The sequence below is a fragment of the Pelophylax lessonae genome (genome assembly GCF_965119305.1).
Source record: "Pelophylax lessonae genome assembly, chromosome: 4".
NCBI classification, from domain to species: Eukaryota; Metazoa; Chordata; class Amphibia; order Anura; family Ranidae; genus Pelophylax; species Pelophylax lessonae.
Genome location: NC_138771.1, coordinates 650,792,241 through 650,810,146, shown reverse-complemented (window position 1 = coordinate 650,810,146; position 17,906 = coordinate 650,792,241). Strand labels below are relative to the sequence as shown.

General features: G+C 44.5%; 1 protein-coding gene across 1 annotated transcript in view; it reads left to right on the top strand.

Moving 5' to 3' along the window:
• LOC309553902 (procollagen C-endopeptidase enhancer 2-like) overlaps positions 1-16,978 on the top strand; it is a 45,779-nt gene extending 28,801 nt beyond the window's left edge. The window contains exons 2-9 of the mRNA XM_082255395.1: positions 3,363-3,471; positions 6,597-6,855; positions 6,986-7,110; positions 7,585-7,721; positions 9,781-10,142; positions 11,451-11,525; positions 14,871-15,044; positions 16,317-16,978. Coding sequence (XP_082111521.1) covers positions 3,363-3,471; positions 6,597-6,855; positions 6,986-7,110; positions 7,585-7,721; positions 9,781-10,142; positions 11,451-11,525; positions 14,871-15,044; positions 16,317-16,450 — 1,375 coding nt within the window. The 3' untranslated portion in view covers positions 16,451-16,978. The remainder of the gene's footprint in view (positions 1-3,362; positions 3,472-6,596; positions 6,856-6,985; positions 7,111-7,584; positions 7,722-9,780; positions 10,143-11,450; positions 11,526-14,870; positions 15,045-16,316) is intronic.
• Positions 16,979-17,906: the final 928 nt, after the last annotated feature.

The window sequence follows — 17,906 nt, the reverse complement described above, 5'->3', positions numbered from 1 at the left end:
GTGCATTGTTTACATTAATAATCAGTGCCCATCAGTGCAGCCTATCAGTGCTCATCAATGCCGCCTATTGGTGCTTATAAATGCCGCCTGTCAGTGCTCATCAAGGCGACCTATCAGTGCTCATCAATGCTGCCTATCAGTGTCCATCAGTGCTCAATGCCCATGAATGCCACCTATCAATACTCATCAAATGTCTTCTATCAGGGCTTAATGCCCATCAGTGCCACCTATCAGTGCTCATCAATGTCTTCTATCAGGGCTTATTGCCCATGAGTGCCACCTATCAGTGCTCATCAATTTCTTCTATTAGGGCTTATTGCCCATGAGTGCCACCTATCAGTGCTCATCAAATTTCTTCTATCAGGGCTTAATGCCCATGAGTGCCACCTATCAGTGCTCATCAAATTTCTTCTATCAGGGCTTAATGCCCATGAGTGCCACCTATCAGTGCTCATCAATGTCTTCTATCAGGGCGTAATGCCTATTAGTGCCACCTATCAGTGCTCATCAATGTCTTCTATCAGGGTTTAATGCCCATGAGTGCCACCTATCGGAGCTCATCAATGTCTTCTATCAGGGCTTAATGCCCATGAGTGCCACCTATCAGTGCTCATCAATGTCTTCTATCAGGGCGTAATGCCCATTAGTGCCACCTATCAGTGCTCATCAATGTCTTCTATCAGGGCTTAATGCCCATGAGTGCCACCTATCGGAGCTCATCAATGTCTTCTATCAGGGCTTAATGCCCATGAGTGCCACCTATCAGTGCTCATCAATGTCTTCTATCAGGGCTTATTGCCCATGAGTGCCACCTATCAGTGCTCATCAAATTTCTTCTATCAGGGCTTAATGCCCATGAGTGCCACCTATCAGTGCTCATCAATGTCTTCTATCAGTGCTTATTGCCCATTAGTGCCACCTATCAGTGCTCATCAATGTCTTCTATCAGGGCTTAATGCCCATGAGTGCCACCTATCAGTGCTCATCAATGTCTTCTATCAGGGCTTAATGCCCATTAGTGCCACCTATCAGTGCTCATCAATGTCTTCTATCAGGGCTTAATGCCCATGAGTGCTATTTATCAGTGCTCATCAATGTCTTCTATCATGGCTTAATGCCCATGAGTGCCACCTATCAGTGCTCATCAAATTTCTTCTATCAGGGCTTAATGCCCATGAGTGCCACCTATCAGTGCTCATCAATTTCTTCTATCAGGGCTTAATGCCCATGAGTGCCACTTATCAGTGCTCATCAATGTCTTCTATCAGGGCTTAATGCCCATTAGTGCCACCTATCAGTGCTCATCAATGTCTTCTATCATGGCTTAATGCCCATGAGTGCCACCTATCAGTGCTCATCAAATTTCTTCTATCAGGGCTTAATGCCCATGAGTGCCACTTATCAGTGCTCATCAATGTCTTCTATCAGGGCTTCATGCCCATGAGTGCCACCTATCGGAGCTCATCAATGTCTTCTATCAGTGCTTAATGCCCATTAGAAGAAAGAAAGAAAGAAAGAAAGAAAGAAAGAAAGAAAGAAAGAAAGAAAGAAAGAAAGAAAGAAAGAAAGAAAGAAATTGTCTGTGTATTTAGCCCCCTCTGGTGTGCAGAGGTGGAGTTGCAGTGAAAGGTTTTCCAGCCTCCACTTACTGTTGGACCCCTGGCACACTACATTTCATTACAGGGGAGGGTTAAGAAAATAAATATGAGTTTTCACATAACTATAACACTAATACTAATCCTAACTCAAGCAGTAACTCTAATGCTAATTTTAACTCTCTCCCTTGAGCTAACAATAACTGTAACCATCATGATAACCCTAACCCTTACCCTTGCACCACCCCAAACAAAGCCAACCTTAACATTACCTGTAACCAGAATGCTAGCCCTAACACTAACTCTTACCCTAACCCTAACACTACCCCTAGAGCTAACCCTACCTCTAACATTTCTCTTTAATGCTAACCCCAACACTAACCTTAACACTAATGCTAACCTTAGCACTACATCTCCTACCCCCCCCCAATCCCTAACACCACCCCTAAGGCTAACCCAATTTTTCTCATACTTACCCTAATGCTTATTCCACCCCTAAGGCTAACCCTAACACTAACCCCAATGCTAACACTAACAATAACTCGCTAACACTAAACGTAGCGCTTCTTCTAATGGTAATCCTAACACTATCCCGATTGGTAACCCTAACACGATCCCTAATATTAACCCTTATATTAACTCTAATGGTAACCCTAACACTATCCTTAATATTAACCCTATCAATAACTCTAATGGTAACCCTAACACTATCCCAAATATTAACCCTAACACTATCCCAAATATTAACCCTAACACTATCCCTATTGGTAACCCTAAAACTATACCTAATATTAACTAAAACACTAACTCTAATAGTAACCCTAACACTATCCCTAATATTTACCATAATACTAACTCTGATGCTAAACCTAACTCTAACACTAATCCTAACACTAACACTTTCACCTAATGCCCACCCTTATGCTAACACTAAGCCATCTCTAACACTTGTCCTATTGCCAGCCCTAACACTAATGCTAACACTATCCCCTACCCCTAACACTATCCCCTACCCCTAACACTATCCCCTACCCCTAACACTATCCCTTACCCCTAACACTACCCCCTACCCCTAACACTATCCCCTACCCCTAACACTATCCCCTACCCCTAACACTATCCCCTACCCCTAACACTATCCCTTACCCCTAACACTATCCCTTACCCCTAACACTATCCCCTACCCCTAACACTATCCCCTACCCCTAACACTATCCCTTACCCCTAACACTATCCCCTACCCCTAACACTATCCCCTACCCCTAACACTATCCCCTACCCCTAACACTATCCCCTACCCCTAACACTATCCCCTACCCCTAACACTATCCCTTACCCCTAACACTATCCCCTACCCCTAACACTATCCCCTACCCCTAACACTATCCCTTACCCCTAACACTACCCCCTACCCCTAACACTATCCCCTACCCCTAACACTATCCCCTACCCCTAACACTATCCCCTACCCCTAACACTATCCTTTTTGCTACCACTAGCCTTACTGCTAACCCTAACACTAACCCTCAGGACCCAATCACATCACAGAGCTGCACTGTACTGCCATGCACACATTTTCATTAATTGAGGCATTCTGCAGTAGTCAGTCTGTTCACTACCTCAATGTCCCCGCCCCCACTGACTCTGATCTCCCAACCATAACAATCAGATTTCTTCAAAATGTCGTCATTTTCCCCAAAAAAAAATAAATCTCACTTTTACTGATCAGGATTTCATAACCTTTCCCTTCCCTCCTTCCACCTCCAGGCCGGTGTTCCTGTGCGGAGGAGAACTCACAGGGGATTCTGGGTATGTGGCCAGCGAAGGGTTCCCGAATTACTACCCACACAGGAAGAAGTGTACCTGGAAGATCACGGTAAGGATGTCGCATGTGCCCCACTTCACCTAGATCCGGTTTTATCTGCCTGTCCATCCAGTCCTGAGATTTAAACAGCTCTGCCACACAACAAAGCCCTGTCTGGTAAGGCAGGTCCTGCCGCCCCCCCAGCCTGTAATTGGACAGAAAAAGGAGAAGCAGCAGACTGATGAGCTAATCTTTCTGTCACTCTGCTGTATCCTCCTATCGGCATTCTCCTTGCTAGCACATGAACACTGCAGCACAACTGATTGGCTCCCTGTGCTGCTCCTCCTTCTCCCAGTCGTAGCTCTGCTGTACAGGAACTGTAAAAGGTTGACACCATTTTTTTTTTTAAATATATGATATATCATCATATACAGACCAGTGTGTTTTCAAAGGTACGCTGCTTGCATTTAAAAAAATATATATATATTTCATGGGGTCTAAGTATGAAATATTCGTTGTGCGAATGTGACAAACATTTACACAAGCAGGACGAAAATTGCTATGTTTCCTCTATTATGTGTGGTTCCTATATCATCACCGCCATCTAGTGGCCACAACTTGTTTTTTTTTTTCTGATTGAGGTATTTCTGGAAAAAAAAAAAAAGCATTATGGCCACTAGATGGCACTGATAATATAGGAACTACACATGGGAGAGATAATACAGCAATTTTTTTTATCCTGATTGTGCAGATTTCTGTCATATTCGCAGAGTGAATGTTTTATGCATATATTATTGATAATTAATTATTACAAAGCCAATAATTGTATTTTATATCTGCCTGAAGTTCAGCCTCAAATTCAGCCCATGATCCATCTAAGCTCCACCCATAATATGACACTGTTTGGGGGAGTCCCAAAAATCTGAATGCCCCTGCCGGTGACTGTTGTGTAGTGTGACAGAGAAGGTGAAAGCAGGAAAAACAGAAAATTGTATCATACCGTAATTTTCTTTTCCTGTTGCCTATCCATGGCACCATAAACGTGATAGTAGCCCCGCCTACTTCCACCCACAGGACCAGTGTATAGCTATAAAGAGTTAACACCCACACAACAGCCCATTACCAGTACATCGCTAGGAATGAACTGGGTGGGTTCAGTATGCTGCCATGGAGGCACCAGAAAAACAAAAAAATTCAAATACGGAATTTTCTTTCCTTGTGCCTATCCATAGCAGCATACTGAATCCCCCAGGTTTGTTCCTAGCGATGTACAGGGAATGGGCTGTTGAGTGGGCGTTACCTTTTTATAGCTATGCACTGGTCCTATGGGCGAAAGTAAGCGGGGCTACTACCACATGTATGCTGCCATGGAGGCACCAGAAAAAAGGGTTCCCTACTCTGAGCTTTAATGTCAAACTACATGATGATGGGTCTATCTATAAAAAATTAGCTGATTGTCACCGCCATCTAGTGGCCATAATCTAATATTTCAGGTAAATACTGCCTTATGGCCACTAGATGGAGCTGACAATTCTCAGAAGAAAACATACACTATATTAGTAAGAGTATTGGAACGCCTGCCTTTACAGGCACATGAACGGTAATGGCATCCCAGTCTTAGTCTGTAGGGTTCAATATTGAGTTGAGGTCAGGCACTGATGTTGGATAGAAGGCCTGGCTCCCCGTCTCCGCTCTTATTTATTCCAAAAGGCCCGTCAAGTTCCTCCACCCCAAACTCGCTCATCCAAGTCTTTATGGACCTCGCTTTGTGCACTGGTCCAAATAATTTGGTGGAGGGGGGATTATGAACTTTAGTGGTATCCCAGTCTTAGTCCGTAGGGTTCAATATTGAGTTGGCCCACCCTTTGCAGCTATAACAGCTTCAACTCTTCTGGGAAGGCTGTCCACAAGGTTTAGGAGTGTCTATGGGAATGTTTGACCATTCTTCCAGAAGCGCATTTGTGAGGTCAGGCACTGATATTAGACAGGAAGGCCTGGCTCGCAGTCTCTGCTCCAATTCATCCCAAAGGTGTTCTATCGGGTTGAAGTCAGGTCAGTCAAGTTCCTCCACCCCAAACTCACTCATCCATGTCTATATGGACCTTGCTTTGTGCACTGGTCCAAATCATTTGGTGGAGGGGGGATTATGGTGTGAGGGTTGTTTTTCAGGGGTTGGGCTTGGCCCTTTAGTTCCAGTGAAGGGAACTCTTAAGGCATCAGCATACCAAGACATTTTGGACAATTTCATGCACCCAACATTGTGGGAACAGTTTGGGGATGGCCCCATCCTGCTCCAACATGACTGCGCACCAGTGCACAAAGCAAGGTCCATAAAGACATGGATGAGCGAGTTTGGGGTGGAGGAACTTGACTGGCCTGCACAGAGTCCTGACCTCAACCCGATAGAACACCTTTGGGATGAATTAGAGCGGAGACCATGAGCCAGGCCTTCTAGGCCAACATCAGTGCCTGACCTCACAACTGTGCTTCTGGAAGAACGGTCAAACATTCCCATAGACACTCCTAAACCTTGTGGACAGCCTTCCCAGAAGAGTTGAAGCTGTTATAGCTGCAAAGGGTGGGCAACTCAATATTGAACCCTACGGACTAAGACTGGGATGCCAATAAAGTTCATAATCCCCCCTCCACCAAATTATTTGGACCAGTGCACAAAGCAAGGTCCATAAAGACTTGGATGAGCGAGTTTGGGGTGGAGGAACTTGACGGGCCTTTTGGAATAAATAAGAGCGGAGACGGGGAGCCAGGCCTTCTATCCAACATCAGTGCCTGACCTTATTAATGCGCTTCTGGAAGAATGGTCAAACACTCCCATAGACACTCCTAAACCTTGTGGACAGCCTTTCCAGAAGAGTTGAAGCTGTTATAGATGCAAAGGATGGGCCAACTCAATATTGAACCCTACGGACTAAGACTGGGATGCCATTAAAGTTCATGTATGTGTAAAGGCAGGCGTCCCAATACTTTTGGTAATATAGTGTATATGACACTAAATGGGGATTATTCATGATGGATGTGGGAATATGAGACATTTGCATAGCAAATGTTTTATAAATAGACTCCCTTAGTAAAGAGGATGGATGCAGACGCATAGCTGGACACAGGACTAGCACATTAGCTGTTGTTAGTTTTTAATCAGAGAGGAGTCACCCTTTAAGCGCCTCCTTTGGTCTTCCCAGGTTCCCGATGGTCACATTGTAAACCTGTCATTCCGACTTCTGGATATGGAGGCGGACCCCAGCTGTAGGTACGACTACCTCAACATCTACAACGGGCACAGCGAAAATTCCCAAAGGCTAGCACGAGTCTGTGGGACCTTCCGACCCGGCACCATTATATCTACCGGACCTCAGATGATGCTGGAGATGGGAACGGACGAGGAGACCGGAGGACGAGGCTTTATAGCCTGGTATTCAGCAGCAACACCAGCGCTTAACGGTGAGACGGTGACACCAGAGTAGCAATTCCTCACCTCTTCCTGCTGGGTGACACGCACATTTTTTAATTTACTGTAACATTAATTACTCTAATTTGTATAAAATGGTAATAACTCTCTTTGTCGGGTTAGAGAACCTCTTCTGTGGAGGGAAGATGGAGAAGCCTCAGGGAAGTATAACAAGCCCAAACTGGCCCAAATCTAATTACCCCAGTGGTGTCAGCTGCTCCTGGCATATCGTTGCCCCAAAAGACCAGGTAAGTGATTGTCTGTGACCCCATACTTGTATTATCTGTACTGTGACACAAAGGAGTGTATTTAAAAAAAAAAAAAACTTGCATAGAAATTCACCCAATGATATTAAATGGACATGAAATGTCTGCGTCAAAGGGGAAAAAAAAACCTGCTAGTTCCTATTTCATTGATTTAAAATTGAAAATGTCACATTTGGCCACCAGATGGTACTAAATATTATCTGAAATCTCAATACTTAGCTCCATCTAGTGGTCAAATGTGGTATTTTCAGTTTTAATTACCACATTTGGCCACTAGTTGACACCGAGTATACTATGAAATGTCTATGATACTTAACTCCCTCTAGTGGCCAAATGCATTATTTTCCTTTTTAACTAATTGAAAAGCATTAAACTAGCACAGAACAAAGTTACACTTTCACTGAACAAATTGCTATGCAATTTTTTTTTTTAATACATAGATCTTCTATTTGTCAGGTGATTGAGCTGGTATTTGGAAAGTTTGACGTAGAAGCAGACAGTTACTGCCGCTACGATTACCTGGCCGTGTTCAATGGAGGAACGACGGACAACAACCATCAAATCGGAAAATACTGTGGAGACACCCCACCAAAGTGAGAGCAGTGATTAAATATTGAGGAACTTATACTTTAATGTCCCCATCACAGCTATATCACTCTGACATATACCGCAGTACTGTATAGAGAACACTGACACATCAGTTTCCGCACGAGAGGAGCTTACACTCTAATCCCCCCCCCCCCCCACAGTTACACACTATTATTATTATACATTTATATAGCTCTGACATTTACCGCAGTGCTGTAGAGAGAGCACTGAAACAGTTACCAGAGGAGCTTACACTCTGTTGTCCCACCACAGACAAACACTATTACAGTGCCTTGCGAAAGTATTCGGCCCCCTTGAACTTTTCAACCTTTTGCCACATTTCAGGCTTCAAACATAAAGATATAAAACTGTAATTTTTTGTGAAGAATCAACAACAAGTGGGACACAATCATGAAGTCGAATGAAATTTATTGGATATTTCAAACTTTGTTAACAAATAAAAAACGGAAAAATTGGGCGTGCAAAATTATTCAGTCCCTTTACTTTCAGTGCAGCAAACTCTCTCCAGAAGTTCAGTGAGGATCTCTGAATGATCCAATGTTGACCTAAATGACTAATGATGATAAATAGAATCCACCTGTGTGTAATCAAGTCTCTGTATAAATGCACCTCTACTGTGATAGTCTCAGAGGTCCGTTTAAAGCGCAGAGAGCATCATGAAGAACAAGGAACACACCAAGCAGGTCCGAGATACTGTTGTGGAGAAGTTTAAAGCCGGATTTGGATACAAAAAGATTTCCAAAGCTTTAAACATCCCAAGGAGCACTGTGCAAGCGATAATATTGAAATGGAAGGAGTATCAGACCACTGCAAATCTACGAAGACCTGGCCGTCCCTCTAAACTTTCAGCTCATACAAGGAGAAGACTGATCAGAGATGCAGCCAAGAGGCCCATGATCACTCTGGATGAACTGCAGAGATCTACAGCTGAGGTGGGAGACTCTGTCCATAGGACAACAATCAGTCGTATACTGCACAAATCTGGCCTTTATGGAAGAGTGGCAAGAAGAAAGCCATTTCTTAAAGATATCCATAAAAAGTGTCGTTTAAAGTTTGTCACAAGCCACCTGGGAGACACCAAACATGTGGAAGAAGGTGCTCTGCTCAGATGAAACCAAAATCAAACTTTTTGGCATCAATGCAAAACGTTATGTTTGGCGTAAAAGCAACACAGCTCATCACCCTGAACACACCATCCCCACTGTCAAACATGGTGGTGGCAGCATCATGGTTTGGGCCTGCTTTTCTTCAGCAGGGACAGGGAAGATGGTTAAAATTGATGGGAAGATGGATGGAGCCAAATACAGGACCATTCTGGAAGAAAACCTGATGGAGTCTGCAAAAGACCTGAGACTGGGACGGAGATTTGTCTTCCAACAAGTCAATGATCCAAAACATAAAGCAAAATCTACAATGGAATGGTTCACAAATAAACATATCCAGGTGTTAGAATGGCCAAGTCAAAGTCCAGACCTGAATCCAATCGAGAATCTGTGGAAAGAACTGAAAACTGCTGTTCACAAACGCTCTCCATCCAACCTCACTGAGCTCGAGCTGTTTTGCAAGGAGGAATGGCCAAAAATTTCAGTCTCCCGATGTGCAAAACTGATAGAGACATACCCCAAGCAACTTACAGCTGTAATCGCAGCAAAAGGTGGCACTACAAAGTATTAACTTAAGGGGGCTGAATAATTTTGCACGCCCAATTTTTCAGTTTTTTATTTGTTAAAAAAGTTTGAAATATACAATAAATTTCGTTCCACTTCATGATTGTGTCCCACTCGTTGATTCTTAACAAAAAATTACAGTATTATATCTTTATGTTTGAAGCCTAAAATATGGCAAAAGGTCGAAAAGTTCAAGGGGGCCGAATACTTTCGCAAGGCACTGTATTGCTATATATTTATGCATAGGTGTCCACACTGTTGTCGTCAGGTGATCCTAGATTCCAGTTGGTGAGCCTATTCTCCAGCGAGAAGTGAAGTATCAGTTTTTGGTGGACTGGCCCTTTCAATGGTTCCATGCTATTTTTGTTTCTTTCAGTACGGTCTACTCCGAAGGCAATGAGATGCTGGTGCAGTTCGTATCTGACCTCAGTGTGACGACGGGGGGATTTGATGTCACCTACAGAATGAAGGACGCCTCCGAAGTCCTGAAGGTGGCCCCGGAATCAAAAACCAAAGCAACCAGTGTGGTCACAGTGGGCCGACCAGATGGACCTAAACCACCAGCTAAACCTAAACCGACCCCCAAAGCTGCACTCAAGCCCACCCCAAAACCAACCACACCCAAGCCCAGCTCAATGCCGGCCACGACTAAGCCCACTCCAAAACTCAAACCCACCAAGGCTGCCAAACTGGCCACCACTGCGAAACCTAAACGTGACAATCTGCCAGCTCCTGCAGGTGACTGAAGAGCATTCAGAACATTTTTGGGCTGAACTTTAAGATTAATGGTTCGATCCACCCAAGCCAATAATTCATTTGTAGGTGACGGCTGGTAAAATAGTTATCTCATTTGATCTTTTTGGGGACTTCTACAGTAAGATTTCCACATTCATGTTTAATGGCTATGCTCGTGCCCACCTTAGGGTGTCCCAGCTCCTCCAATTAGGTTTAGTTTTGGGTTTTAGCACTCACCTTGGAGCGTTCCTGAAGCACTCATTGAGTTATGGGTGTTCTGCTCGCCTTGTGGTAATTCTAGTCCTTCATCTTGGTATTGATTTGTGGGTGTTCCTGCCTATTTTGAGATATTCCCGATACCTCATCTGGGAGGTTAAGGTGTTCCTGCCTATCTTGGGTTGTTCTTGCTTTTCTACCAGGGAGCTTTGGGTGTTCTTGTCCACCCCATGGTTTTTGTGTTCCTTGGGGTGTTTCTGCTCTGACCAATGTTGGTGTTTTCACCCACCTTGGGGTATTTTCAGTACTCCAGTGATTGTGTGCTCCTGTTCACCTTGGGATGTTCTTGATCCTCCACCTGGAAGGTATTGGGTTCTCCATATACTGTATAACCTTTCGATACATTTATCAGGGATTGAAGGAACACAAATAAAGAGAACAGCAGGTGTGCAGACCTGGGAACCCAGCACAGGGATGGTGGGAACCCCTATAATGGGTACAGCAGATGTACAGAGTCCAAAACTAAGCACAGAGATGGTGGGAACCCCTCATAATGGGCACATCAGGTATACAGACCCGTGAACTCAGCACCGGGATGGTGGGAACCCCTCATAATGGGCACATCAGGTATACAGACCCGTGAACTCAGCACCGGGATGGTGGGAACCCCTCATAATGGGCACATCAGGTATACAGACCCGTGAACTCAGCACAGGGATGGTGGGAACCCCTCATAATGGGCACATCAGGTATACAGACCCGTGAACTCAGCACAGGGATGGTGGGAACCCCTCATAATGGGCATAACAGGTATACAGACTCGAGAACTAAGCACAGGGATGGTGAGAACTCCTCCTAATGGGTACAACAGGTGTTTAGGCTCAGGAACTCAGCGAGGGATTGGTGGGAGGCTGGGAGCCCCTTATAATGGGTACAGCAGGTGTACAGAGATCTTACCGACAGAGTCCCCAAGAGACTAACAGGGTTTCCAGATAATAAAATAAAAAAGTTTGGGTGGACGAACCAGGGACAAGTCTCTAATGTATAGTTAGACTTATAAATACTATTTTTTGTTACTCTTTTGGATAATTGTAGGTTCACCTGCCAAGTGCCCAGAGAAGTGCCGGAAGACGGGAACTTTGGGAGCCCACTACTGCACTAACCAGTTTGGTAAGAATTTTCAGAAGTGTGGTTTTCTGGTTTTCACCCATCTGAAAAAGTGGATTGATCCTCAAATCCCATTCAGAAAGGTTCCTTGTCCAGTGCCAAGATATACATCCTTAGCATCATCTTATTTAGGAAGTTGGTTGGGTAGGTATTTTGTCCAGGGTCAAGATGTCCATCCTCACTGCGATCTCATTCAGAAAGATGGGTGGGTAAAAGGTTCCTTGTCTAGAGCAAAGATTCTCATCCTCAGTGTGATTCCGTTTAGTAAGGTGAGTGTGTAGAAGCTTCCTTGTCCAGGCATAAGTTGTCCATCCTCAACGTAATCTAAAGATGGGTGGGTGGAAGATTCCTTGTTCAGGGACAAAATGCCCACCCCAGTGCAATCTCATTCAGGGAAATATGTGGGTGAAAGGTGCCTTGACCACAGACAAAATGTCCATTCCCAGCGCAATCTAATTTTGGAAGGTGGGTGGGTGGAGGGTTCCTTGCCCAGGACCAAGATGCCCATCCTCAGCTTAATCTCATTTATAAAGGTAAGGGGGGGGGGGGTCCTTGTCTATGGACAAAATCTCAAGCCTCAGCGCAATCTAATTCAGGAGGGTGGGTGGGTAGAAGGATCCTTTTCTAGGGCCAAGATGTCCATCCTCACCACAATCTCATTTAAGAAGGTGGATGGGTTGTCCAGGGCCAAAATATCCATCCTCACGACGATCTCATTTAAGAGGATGGATGGGTTGTCCAGGACCAAGATGTCCATCCTCACGAAGCTCTCATTTAAGAGGATGGATGGGTTGTCCAGGACCAAGATGTCCATCCTCACGACAATCTCATTTAAGAAGGTGGATATGTTGTCCAGGGCCATGATGTCCATCCTCACCATGATCTCATTTAAGAAGGTGGAAGGGTTGTCTAGGGCCAAGATGTCTATCTTCACTACCATCTCATTTAAGAGGATGGATGGGTTGTCCAGGGTCAAGATGTCTATCCTCAGCAGAATCTCATTTAAGAAGGTTGATGGGCTGTCCATGGCCAAGATGTCCATCCTCAGCACAATCTCATTTAAGAAGGTGGATAGGCTATCCAGGGCCAAGATGTCCATCCTCACCACAATCTTAATTAGTAGGATGAAAGGGTTGTCAAGGGCCAAGAAATCCCTCACCACAATCTCATTTAGGAGGATGGATGGGTTGTCTAGGGCCAAAATGTCTATCCTCACTACCATCTCATTTAAGAGGATGGATGGGTTGTCCATGGCCAAGATGTCCATCCTCAGCACAATTTCATTTAAGAAGGTGGATAGGCTGTCCAGGGCCAAGATGTCCATCCTCACCACAATCTTAATTAGTAGGATGGAAGGGTTGTCGAGGGCCAAGATATCCCTCACCACAATCTTAATTAGTAGGATGGAAGGGTTGTCGAGGGCCAAGATATCCCTCATCACAATCTCATTTAAGAGGATGGATGGGTTGTCCATGGCCAACATGTCCATCCTCAGCACAATCTCATTTATAGAGGTAAGGGGGGGGGGGTTTCCTTGTCTATGGACAAAATCTCAAGCCTCAGCGCAATCTCGTTCAGGAAGGTGGGTGGGTAGAAGGATCCTTTTCTAGGGCCAAGATATCCATCCTCACCACAATCTCATTTAAGAAGGGGGATGGGTTGTCCGGGGCCAAGATATTCATCCTCACGACAATCTCATTTAAGAGGATGGATGGGTTGTCCAGGCCCAAGATGTCCATCCTCACGAAGCTCTCATTAAAGAGGATGGAGGGGTTGTCCAGGACCAAGATATCCATCCTCACGAAGCTCTCATTTAAGAGGATGGAGGGGTTGTCCAGGACCAAGATGTCCATCCTCACAACGATCTCATTTAAGAAGGTAAGTATGTTGTCCAGGGCCATGATGTCCATCCTCACCATGATCTTATTTAAGAAGGTGGATGGGTTGTCCAGGGCCAAGATATCCATCCTCACGAAGCTCTCATTTAAGAGGATGGATGGGTTGTCCAGGGCCATGATGTCCATCCTCACCACGATCTAATTTAAGAAGGTGGATGGGTTGTCTAGGGCCAAGATGTCCATGCTCACCATGATCTTATTTAAGAAGGTGGAAGGGTTGTCTAGGGCCAAGATGTCTATCCTCACTACCATCTCATTTAAGAGGATGGATGGGTTGTCCATGGCCAAGATGTCCATCCTCACTATCATCTCATTTAAGAAGGTGGATGGGCTGTCCATGGCCAAGATGTCCATCCTCACCACGATCTTAATTAGTAGGATGGAAGGGTTGTTGAGGGCCAAGATATCCCTCACCACAATCTCATTTAGGAGGATGGATTGGTTGTCTAGGGCCAAGATGTCCATCCTCAGCACAATCTCATTTAAGAAGGTTGATGGGCTATCCAGGGCCAAGATGTCCATCCTCACTACCATCTCATTTAAGAAGGTGGATGGGCTGTCCATGGCCAAGATGTCCATCCTCACCACGACCTTAATTAGTAGGATGGAAGGGTTGTCAAGGGCCAAGATATCCATCCTCACCACAATCTCATTTAGGAGGATGGATGGGTTTGTCCAGGGCCAATATGTCCATCCTATAGGAGACAATCCAAGGGTGGTCATCTTGATGGTTCTTGTTTACTCTCCTCAAGGCTGGTCATGGCTATCAAAGAAAATGTAGTGGGAAAGAAAGTGATAAAAAGGGAGGAGGAAACAAGGAGATTGAAATGTTTAATCGATAGGATTGACCTATCTCATCTATCACTATAGAGTGATTCTCATCAGGATATCCTGTTCTTGAACACTCAAAAGACCCCCAAATGTATAGTACCCTGTGGCTACACTCAATGATGGTCAGGTAATTATAGGAGTTAGATGGTCCTGGTGTCACCGGCACAGGAGGAAAGGGGAAATCTTCCAATGGGGGCACTTCTTCTGATAACAGGAGAATTACCTCAGTTTGAAGAAATTTCCTCTCACATCCTGTTGGGTCTCTTGGACAGGAAGTAAAAGTAAATCTCACTAATAGGACACAAAACCACCTGACAGGGGTTCTATGATTTGGCTTTAGATTCAGTACAAGGTTCGCCAGTTACCTATTTATTCTGTGATGCCCCCTTTCCACCTTATCGTAAAGACGCTCTATTGGATTTATATTGGGGATTCAACAGACAGGGAGCATGTGCATGCCATACAATCATTTGACAATGATCATCAGCTCCATCTAGTGGCCATAATGGGGTATGTTCTTGAAATACCTAATTTAGGAAAATACCGCACTATGGCCAATAGAAATGCATAAATACTCCTAACCCATAAAGGTGACCATTACCTGTCCTCCATCCCCTAGTGCTGACCGGGACGGTGAAGTCTCTGACCAAAGGAGAGGTGGCGGGCACTCTACTCGCCAGCATCAACATCATGCAAACCTACAAGACGGAAGGTCTTACCATTCAAGAAGCCGGCAAAACCATGAGCGTCCAGATAGTCAACGAGTGTCCCCGATGCCCCATACTGAAGAAAGGTAATACAGGGGGACACTGAGGGACTTATCATTCAGGAACAATGGAGAGCAATGTTCTGCAGATTTCCAGAGAGGCCAACAGCAATCTTCATAATTTATCAATATGTACTGTATATGTCAAGAGGGAGATGAGACAGAGCAATGTTCTGCAGAATATATCCATATGTATATGTCAGGAGGGAGATGCGACAGAGCAATGTTTTGCAGAATATATCATTATATATACAGTATCTCAGGAGGAAGATGGGATGGAGTAATGTTCTGCAGAATATATCCATATGGATCTGTCAGGAGGGAGATGAGAGAGAGCAATGTTCTGCAGAATATACCAATATGTATATGTCAGTAGGGAGATGAGACTGAGCAATGTTCTGCAGAATATACCAATATGTATATGTCAGGAGGGAGATGAGACAGAGCAATGTTCTGCAGAATATACCAATATGTATATGTCAGTAGGGAGATGAGACTGAGCAATGTTCTGCAGAATATACCAATATGTATATGTCAGGAGGGAGATGAGACAGAGCAATGTTCTGCAGAATATATCAATATGGATCTGTCGGGGGGGGGGGGGATAGGATGGAGCAATGTTCTGCAGAATATATTAATATGAATCTGTCAGGGGGAAGATAAGACGGAGCAAAGTTCTGCAGAATATATCAATATGGATCTGTCAGAAGAGAGATGGGATGGAACAATGTTCTATAGAATATATTGATTTGGATCTGTCAGGGGGAAGATGAGACAGAGCAATGTTCTGCAGAATATATTAATATGGATCTGTCAGAAGGGGGATAGAATGGAGCAATGTTCTGCAGAATATATCAATGATGACCTGTGCAGGGTGACGGGACAGAGTAATGTTCTGCAGAATATTTCAATATGGATCTGTCAGGTGGAAGATGGGATGGAGCAATGCTCTGCAGAATATATATATATATATATATATATATATATATATATATATATATATATATATATCTGCAGGGAGACGAGACAGAACAATGTTCTGCAGAATATATTATTATGTATATCTCAGGAGGAAGATGGGATGGGGCAATGTTCTGCAGAATATATTAATATGGATCTGTCAGGGGGGACATGGGCTGGAGTAATGTTCTGCAGAATATACTGATATGGATCTGTCAGGGGGCAGATAAGACAGAGCCATGTTCTGCAGAATATATCACCATGACTGTGTAGGGGGTGATGTTCTGCAGTCTGTAGTACAATGTCCAGTAATAACGGGTGCGTTTTGTGCGTTGGCAGGTGCCAGTTATCTCTTCATGGGAATGGTGGACAGCGAAGGACGCGGCAGAATTTTGGGTGACAGTTTCGTCATCACATACAGAGCCCAGCAGCACCAGATCCTCACCAACATCTCCAAGAAGCCCTGCTCTTGAGCTGCTGCCCGTCACCATGGTAGCCACCTTTAGAAGCCTACTACTGTGTTGCCACGGCAACGTTTCTAGCGATGGCTGCCGCATTGCTATGGCAGCGATGAATGCTGAGTCAATACAATTGCAGTGGTTACCATGGTGACCTCCCTATTAATGGCTTTTATGTGATGCCCCTAGCAATAGCAGAGGGCCACCATGGAGCCTTAGCTGCTACCTTGTTGCTATAGCAACATCCCCAGTCCTGGCTACCAGGTCACTTTATTGACATTCCTATCGCCATAGTGACATGTTTTGTGATTGCTTAATGGCCGTCCTGCTTTTCCCTCATTCATCCTGCATCTCCGTCCGATAATTCTCACATTTTATTTTATATAACACTAATTCCTCCCCCTGAAAAATTATAACCGAATCCGCTATAGATATTGATTACTGCCAATATACCCCACCAACAAAATGGCACCCGAACCAAGATGGTGGCCTACGTGGGCCTTCCCTCCCAAACCCACCAACCTGTATCCTGTGATGTCAATAAACAGATATTTGTGTCCCTGACTTCTGTGTGGTTATTGGTGGAGCGGCAGTAAGAAATCGCCATCCACGCCGCCATGCTTAAAGAACGTATCAAACGCCAACCTGTGGGAGGAGTGATATAACAACACCTTTTTTAGTAAGGGAGGGTTTTAAGTCCTGCCAGGTTGTTTTTTTTTCCCATTGGTGATACTGTATCTTCCTTCACTTCCTGTGCTATAGACAAAACAGGAAGTGAGAGGAAATCCTGTCCCATAGACAAAAAACAGGAAGTGAGAGGAAATCCTGTCCCATAGACAAAAAACAGGAAGTGAGAGTAAATCCTGTCCCATAGACAAAAAACAGGAAGTGAGAGGAAATCCTGTCCCATAGACAAAAAAAAAAATTAAGTGAGAGGAAATCCTGTCCGAATGATGAAACCGGTATTGAGAGGAAATTTTGTCCCAAAGACAAAACAGGAAGTGAGGGGAAATTCTGTCCCATAGACAAAAAAGGAAGTGAGAGGAAATTCTGTCCCAAAGACAAAACAGGAAGTGAGGGGAAATTCTGTCCCAAAGACAAAACAGGAAGTGAGAGGAAATCCTGTCCCATAGACAAATCAGGAAGTGAGAGGAAATCCTGTCCCATAGACAAATCGGGAAGTAAGTGAGTGGAAATCCTGTCCCATAGCTAAAACAAGACTTTTTGGGAAATTCTGTCCCATGGATGAAGCAGGAAGTGAGAGAAAATCCATTCCCATAGATGAAACAGGAAGTGAGAGGAAATCATGTCCCATAGATGAAACAGGAAGTCGGGGTAGATCATGTCCTATAGACAAAACAGGAGGTGAGGGGAAATCCCATAGATGAAAGAGGAAGTGAAAGGAAATCCTGTCCCATAGACAAATCGGGAAGTGAGAGGAAATCCTGTCCCATAGACGAATCGGGAAGTG